This window comes from Amphiura filiformis, chromosome 7, assembly GCF_039555335.1.
Source record: "Amphiura filiformis chromosome 7, Afil_fr2py, whole genome shotgun sequence".
Classification (NCBI taxonomy): Eukaryota; Metazoa; Echinodermata; class Ophiuroidea; order Amphilepidida; family Amphiuridae; genus Amphiura; species Amphiura filiformis.
The window spans coordinates 46522792-46531534 of record NC_092634.1 but is presented as its reverse complement, the minus strand read 5'-3'; the positions used below and the strand labels follow the sequence as shown (position 1 = coordinate 46531534).

Genomic DNA, 8743 nt, shown 5'->3' with positions numbered 1-8743 from the left:
CTGCAAACCACCATGTTTCTCATTTTCAAGAACGCTGGTTAACAATAAGCACGTATTGTCTCATTTCGTAAACAAAGACCACACACAATTGTTCTCTAGCGCTTGCTTTATAATCGTTCACCCAACTGAAAGTATAATCCCAGCTCATTGCTCCATTGTACGTGTAAAGCAGACACATATGTTGTGTGTATTTAACCAGAGAAGATATGATTTAATCAGTTGAGCTGTTTTCAATGAGTTTTCAATCTTGGTTTAATAGCTTTTAATGGGGTTTAAGTCCTGCAAAGGTCGAATTGAATTCTACTGTAGACATGACTGCATCATGCTAGGATTCAATTTGTGAACTTGGTATTGCCCTGCACTAGACGTACGCTGTAACACACAGTGTCATCGCCCCGATATCTTCATGGCAGAAATCGCCATGGTAGGTTGAATCCACCGCCACGCATGGCCATTTTGTATCGACCTGTTTAATAGTTTTGAGTCGCATAATGGGCCGAAGGACATCTGACTAAGGCTACTGACAATAGCCCCGATTAGGCCGGTGACTGACCTCGCTGTGTGTTAGTCAAGCATGGTACGACATAGGTCATATGCTTTTAGACTACCTACACGATTGGCCTATACACTGCGCTATATAATTCGGCATATATAAATCAGAATTATTCTCAAGACGCAAGCTAACGACTATCATATCTGTTCAAAATATATATTCAAGTGCAAGGAACCATATCTGGTTTCTTTATACGAAATCATTTATGGGAGATATTCATCATTTTCTACCCCGGTATCCGAAGATTTTCGTCTCATATCAAACTCGTGCATAGGACATTCACGTGTATCGATCCCGGGTATTGATTTTAGTATCTCTGCAGAGAAAGTAATTATTAGCCAGGCGATGTCGGTGTGTAACACTGCATCCCAGGTCTGCATCGCACCATTGATTATCAGAGAATAGGCATAAAGACCTAAATTTCACATTATGTAGAGTCCATGTACGCTTCACTCGCACCTGTACGACTAGTGTCTTCGAAAAGAGCGATATTTGATGTATTCAATCTATCATTGAACACATGCACCGACAAGACAGGTGATGAGTGCAGTTTACTTATACTTAGTGCAGGGCAATACATTTAAAAATTGTTTTCACCTATCGCTATGGTAATTAATCCTGTTACATCACTAGGCTATACTTCTATGGCAAACTGAATGACAAATATTTCACCTGAATATAGACCGCCGCGAATGAACAGTTGACCATTTGAAACATGAAACAAGGTGGTACAAGACAGCTACATTGCCCAAAATAATAGATTTTTGGTAATAGATCAATGGTAATTCTTAAAGCCATAATGTACGATCTTATAATATGAAATTGGTCAATTTTTTTCAAACCTGATTTTTTTGCATATTTGTAATATTTACACATGTCCCAACTTGCACCTAAAATGAATCGGCCAAATTTGTTGTCTTTGTAGGTCAACAGAGCAAAGTTCGACATAAATTTTTTTATTATGACTTTATGTCCTGCCATAGAACTGCATGTTAAAGGGCCAACATAACCAGTGGGATTTCTTTCAATTTACCTTGTTATTTCAACTCAAAATAGACAGCAACCCTTCCCAACAGTTATTACTAATATCATTTCGACATTTTGAATAAAGAATAACAAAATTTAAATTTGACGGAAATTGTACGTTTAATTAAATTTTCAGTTAAATCCTACAAGGTGCGGAATGTACGGAACGCATCCACATTGCACACAACTTAAGGGATCTAAAATGAGCGTTTATTGCGTTTCGACAGTATTTTTTGTGGGATATGAGAGCACCTCAGACCTATCGAATTGCATTCTGAATACGAAGCATGTCTTTCTGATATCAAATAATTTTCATTTTTTGAAAATCACAATATAATACAAATTTTATGACAAATTATAAAAAATTGATATTTTTCAAATTTTGGATATATAACAGTCCTCGAAGTAAATTATATAAATCTAATGATATATTCTTAAAGTGTATGTAGCAGGAAGGAAAAGCCGACGGTCAATTGAACATTTTGACCTTTCATATTGAAGATATGGATTTTTTTCCAAAAAAGACCTAATTTTTTTTTGTGTTTTGGGAAAAAAAAATCCATATCTTCAATACGAAAGGTCAAAATTTTCAATTGATCGTCGGCTTTTCATCCCACCTACATACACTTTAAGTATAAATCATCAGATTTATCAAGTTTACTTCAAGTACTGTTAAATATCAAAATATCAATTTTAATGATTTGCCATAAAATGTGTATTAAATTGCGAATTTCAAAAATCAAAATTATTTGATATCAGAATGACATTCTTCGTATTCAGAATGCAATTCGATATGTCTGATGTGCTCTAATGTCCCAAAATAAATACTGTCCAAACGTTCATACCCCAGCCCTTAAACGGCAAAAAACAATTAGATAGGCATAACAGCTGATATACGCAGGTGCATGCATAATATGAAAGGTATTGTTATGTTATTTCAAGGTCAGTATTCGCTAACATTGCTAGTGTCTGATGTTTAAAACTTGTTAATGTGTAACTTCCATCATTGAAATAATCGGACATGCTATTCATACTCAGGAAATTTAACTTAAGAATTTATGTTGTGAACTTGAGTGTAAGCTTATGGTTATAAATATCCAAGCTACGCTCAGAGTTATATACATACATAGAAAGCGGGTGGGGCACTCGCATTGGAACGCGTCATATGCCTGTCAATAGAGCTAGAGCCCCTTTTTCAAAAGCTTACATCCAATGCCATTATAATATAATGTATGGAAGCTACACCAAATGATCCCGTTTTATCATCCGTTTTAGCTCAAAAAACACGATGTTTTGAGCCAAAATAGAGTGAAATTAAACATTTTGAACTAAAATTGAATTAAACTTGACAAATTAAATATTTTTGAACAATTGGAAATACCATCAATGAACCCAATTTTTAGCAGTTCACACTGAATGACCATTTTTTAGCTTTTTGAAAACACGTTCCACACTGAATGAACTCAGCTACATACACTTTAATGTACTTTAATGTCAAAAATATTATTTTTTAATCGTTTGTTTTAAAATTTGTATTATATCGCGAATTTCAAAAATTCTAAATTATTTGATATCAGTATGATATTCCGCGTATTCAGAATGCAATTTGGTGTGCCTGATGTACTCTCAGGTTCCACAAAAATACTGTGCAAACGTCGCTATCCGAGCCCTTAAGAAGGTGTTTTAGGATGAAATCAAACTCGACCGGCTGTCGACCGCCGGTTCCTAGCGGTTCCGTCCGGTTGGAGCCGGATTATATTTTCCTAAACAATGGAACGCGGTTTGACCGCCGCCGGTACGGTCGAGTTTTGATTTCATCCCTTAGAATGTTCAAACTGACATACTGTGAACTACAGTCTTGGAAAAGAATTGTCACATATGGAGCCCTCTTGGAAACATGGGGTTCTTTATAATATGTTCAAGAACCCCAAAAGGTTCCTTATAGAACCAGACCATTTGGATAACATTAAGGGGGTGCTACACCCCTGCCCAATTTTGTGCCTATTTTTGCATTTTTCTCAAAAATTAAAGCGCATTGGTGACAAGTAAGATTGTATATTATAGGGGCAAGGACTACAACTACTGCACTGGAAATTTTATTTCAGCACAGACAACAGTTGTGGAGTTACAATCAAAAATGAGGGGAAACCAATATTTGATCAATAAATCAATAACTACTTGCCTTGAGTTGCTGAATTTTCAGTACAGTAGTTGTAGTCCTTGCCCCTATAATATACATATCTTACTTACCACCAATGCGCTATAATTTTTGAGAAAAATGCAACAATAGGCACAAAATTGGCCAGGGGTGTAGTACCCCCTTAATGGATCTTTGAAGAACATTTCTTTACATTCTTTGTTCATATACTTTGAAGAATGCTCCCGGGAGGACAACAGAAGAACCCGGGGGGACAGGAGAACCCTTTTCGAAACATGTTTTCTAAGATATAGTTTTGTTTTTATTGGAAGTATTCCATTTGTCTGTTGAGTAAAGCTGTCATAACATTATAGACAGACATTAGACTATATGCTAATTAACCAGGTCTAAATGGCGACAATCCTTGTAAATTAATTTCCACAATTTGCAAATAATTTCAAAATTTTATGCAATACGTTATAATATTATAATGGACATTATCGGATAGACTCCGCGACGTGTCTTGCCCACGCCCATGCATAATTTAATTTCTTCCTAGCAATGTCTCATCACAAGCAATGACTTGTTCATAATTTTCATAATATTTTTGTCAAGGATAATAATCAAATTCAAACCATCATGACTAATGTACCTATATTAGTCTCAGATCATGATCATTACTATAATCTGAGTTTTATGCACAACTCCAGATTTTAGTAAAATACGGAAATGATTTAAATTAAAAATATATGTTATATTTTACTAAATGAAACGTAACTCAACCCTAATCCTTAAGTTCGACCTAAATGGGAATCAAATTTTAAAATTCCATATTCCATAAATTTTCATAGGACAAAAACGAAGGCAGCGAACTTGTTAAGTTTTTTTTAACCTTAATTATTTAATCAATGTACTGTTAGTGATATTTTCAACATGTTCAATGAATATGGGTATCATTTTATAATTCTATTTTTAAAAAAACCTTCCAGCCCCATGGAAAATATTAAATGGTACATCCTTTGAGCATATGTCAAATGGTATTATTTTCAACATGTTCGTATGGGTATCATTTTATAATTCTATTATAAAACAGGCTCAAGAAAACCCTTTAAATTAACTGATAATCTGGCAGATTTCAAACTTTATTTGAAACTGCAAATTTTGGAGGAAAGTGTTCCGGTCTTTTCTAACTTGACTCTGAAATTAAATTTTGCATGTTCAGAATGTAAGATAATTAAGTATGATTACATTAAATAAGCACTTCCTTGATATTTTCATAAACATAAAATGCCACAAAAATATACCAACAATTCATAATTAATAACATATACACATAATAATTGCAGCCCGTGAATTTGTATACAGCCGGATATGCACCAATCAGAAGTCTTTACACATCGTGACGTCACTACTGTCACAACTCGACACGTGATCCAAACTAAAGCCAAAATGTAAAATACGAAGTGACAGCAGTATATCAGGGCTAGATCACCTCTACTTTCATCGGCACAGCAAACACGAGACCGGACCTACATTATAATAGTCCAATGGATCATACTGTGGTTATATCTAGCTCAGTTCAATGACAGACATTGCCATCATTCAATTGCCGACTTTCAAATCAACCGAATGACTAATATCATAGTCATTGTGTCAAAACTTCGGATACGTTGTACTTCCACTTAAGCATTCTTGTCTGCACTTTTTCAAAATCTGTGTCAGTAGTTACTCAGACCGCTTCTCTGTGAACTTATATCATTTATGCAGAAGAAGATATACACGTACATTCACAGACAATGGCGTCGAGATACATTTTCCAGGATAAATTTGGAACTGCGCTCAAGTTTTATTCCAGAATAGCTCTTGCAGTAAGCATTATGTTGTGTCAAGTGCGATATAATACAGGAGAACAATCTACCATCGGATTACCAAGTTTCCTTTCAGAACCTACAAATATCACCGTTCAAGAAGGTAAAACTGCGAGACTCCATTGTAGCGTAAATTTTGTGAGGGACAATCAGGTGGTTGCATGGATGAAGGAAGATAGTTTCCAGACCAGTGGTCTTGAGGTGCTCGTTAGCGACAAAATGGATAGGTATTCCATACGGAAGTACACATTTGACGACCGTGTGGAATTCCATCTGGAAATCCGAAATGTTACTTTTGGCGATGCTGGTGCGCACCAGTGCTACATCATCGAATTTGGTGATCATAACCAACGTAGAATGCGAAAATCAAAAGCAGCTTCGATTACTGTGATAGAAAGGTGGAATAAACCCAAACTACGTTGCTTTGAGCCACCTGATGTTGATTCAGATGGTTTTGTAACAACTGAGACATCCGTTGCAGTGGGGTGTTCAGTTCGTGACGCCGAGTGGTCGCGATCATTGGAGTTACAAGAAAATGGAATAAGCGTAGCGACAGATTCTCGGTCCTTGAAGAATGACACCGCAAAATTACGTAAATTAAGACATCGTATTAAACCTAATGACGGAGAGACTTTGGAAGCCACATTCACATGCGCTATGTATTTCTCACTTCGCGATGGAACTGTTGAGACCGAAACTTGTACTATTGGTTCTCTTCGTGTGCGAAAGCCTCTTCCTCCTCCAACATTACCACCAGTTTTTTACGAAGAAGAAGAAAATTCTCTTTGGGTCAAAGTAAGTGAGGATGCAAAATTCAATTGTCCTCCAAAGGATTCAAAATCTTCTGACGGTAGAAGATTAGCGTGGACTATATACCCTCCTTTGTCTCAAAATAGATACTTATTTAAATATGATGGTAAAGAGCTAAGCATTACTAACGTCTCCAACAGTGACAGTGGTATTCTAGTGACTTGTGTTATCTATTCTGATCAGATAGGTCGCAAAGATATTGAAACGGTTCTAAGAGTAGGCAAAAAGCCAACTTTTATCGCACAGGGCGATGATCCCAACGTGAGGAAACGTCCTCCGTCAAATATTGCATCAACAGGACGTCGTGGTAATCCAGGTAAGAGGCTAGTTGTTCCTGACATGAATAATCCAGATTGGAAAATACTTCACGCGAAATGGAATGGGATAAGGCATGAAACTGATGTCGGACTTGTTCGTGAAATTGACATTCCAGTGGATATTCTACAAAGTTTTCCTACTGTACAACATGATCAAGAGACCACTACTAAGAGCAATACACCATCAGAACTGCACACAACGTCAGAAATTAGCTCAACAACAGCAGCAACAACTGCAAATCGCTTTAACGAGTCTTTTGTGACTGGACCACCGATTGATATCGGGGGCTTGCTACCAAATGAAATATTGCGTAATGAAGAGAGTAAATTTGGTAAAAAGCCGTCGTTGTTTACAGGTTTAATACTCATATGCAGTGGAGCTCTGATAAGCGTTATCCTGCTAGGTTTAACATTAGGACTTAAATGTCGGACTAGAGTACAGAAGGAAATACCAAAACCAGACATATCTGATCCAATACCTCTAAGTCTACCTGAACTATGTATGGATAGTACCTATGAAGAGATGCATGCAAATCTCAATAAATTTCCCGCGCATTCTATTGTGGCAGGACCACCAGGAGTAACCATGTTAGAACCACGATATCAGGATCCTAGTGCTAGTAGCTGCAACTCGGAACTTGTATTTGGTAGCAACCAAGTTGATTTTACAGTTGAACCATTTTATCCACAAGAGCACATTTATGGTGGCTCCCTTCCACCAGTTAATTCAGAAAATTGGACCATTGATCTTGATCAACTACCTCCACCAGAAATAAATTTTCATGATCCGACATTGTATCATCCGGAGGCAGTTTTTAGCAACAATCCGATTTATCATCCAAGCCAAGCCTATCGTCCCAATGGTGATAATCGAAATAATGAGGGACTATCTGAATCCCGTGAGCCGGATTATTCTCACGAACTTTCTCTCCATAATCACCATCATCATCATCCTCATCATCCTCATCCCCAATATTCTTGCGAATGTTCTCATCAAGATCATGGCAACAAACACAACATTGATTGCAATACTCCATATAATTCAAGCATCGAAAGCGATCCCTATAAATTCGAATATTTACAATCGGATTATCAGCATAACAATCAGAAACCTATCCATATAGATAATCCAGCTTTAAATGGACTTAGCCGTGTGAATTCGGATGTCAGTCATGCCAGTAGCTATAGCACTTATAAACAGGAGTATGATCCGGATTACTTACCACCGCGCATGGCATCATGGTACAAAGGTTCGCCGCCTCCATTTAAAACACCCAATCACACTCCTTACGGTTTATACGAAGTTCTTTGAAAAAACGTGACATTGTTGTGATTCATTACGAAGAGACTAGTACTTACCTGCTGTTTTGGGCAGAATGGTAATATTTGTATATTTTGATATATTGTGTGACATTATAATTATATATAATTTTGAGATGGAGGAAGTGCAACAACGATCGATGGACTAGTTGCAGAACTTTGTATAAATCACTTCAAAATTTAAGGATAAATTTTACTTGAATGCAGTCAATCTAGTTAGTAAAACATGCATGCAAATTGCAAAACACCAAGTCCAAAAATTGCACATGTTTTTAATATGTAACTATTTTCAGTGATTTTAAGGCGATTTAATACCCTGATTTTCATCAGTACCCATCTTCTTTTTGTTGTTGCAAATTTATAAAGTATATAAATATGTTCATCATCTCATGTCCTGAACTTATAAAATATCTCTACATAAAAAGTGGTTTTAAACCATTTTAGAAAATCAAAATCATTTTAGCCCTATATATTTTTTTGTTTACTGTATCCTGGTAACTGAGATGTGTGTTTCATAACAAACCATAATTTATTCTATTGAACATGTCCAAGTAGAATACATGAATAGTATACATTAAATCCTTTGTTATACTATCTATAGAAATATACTCACTGATTATAACACTGAATAAATTAAATAGGCCTAAATAATCTCTTCCACATAGACAATTTAATACTACACCATGTATGTATCTTCTATAATATGTTGTTA

General features: G+C 36.1%; 1 protein-coding gene across 1 annotated transcript; it reads left to right on the top strand.

Moving 5' to 3' along the window:
- The first annotated feature begins 5173 nt into the window (after positions 1-5173).
- Positions 5174-8327, top strand: LOC140157247 (uncharacterized). Its single transcript, XM_072180374.1, has one exon. The coding sequence runs from the start codon at positions 5513-5515 to the stop codon at positions 8021-8023; it is 2511 nt and encodes an 836-aa protein (XP_072036475.1). The 5' UTR covers positions 5174-5512; the 3' UTR covers positions 8024-8327.
- The last annotated feature ends 416 nt before the right edge of the window (positions 8328-8743 follow it).

Coding starts and splice junctions, on each gene's coding strand:
- LOC140157247 (XM_072180374.1), top strand. CDS start 5,513: ATGGCGTCGAGATACATTTTCCAGGATAAATTTGGAACTGCGCTCAAG.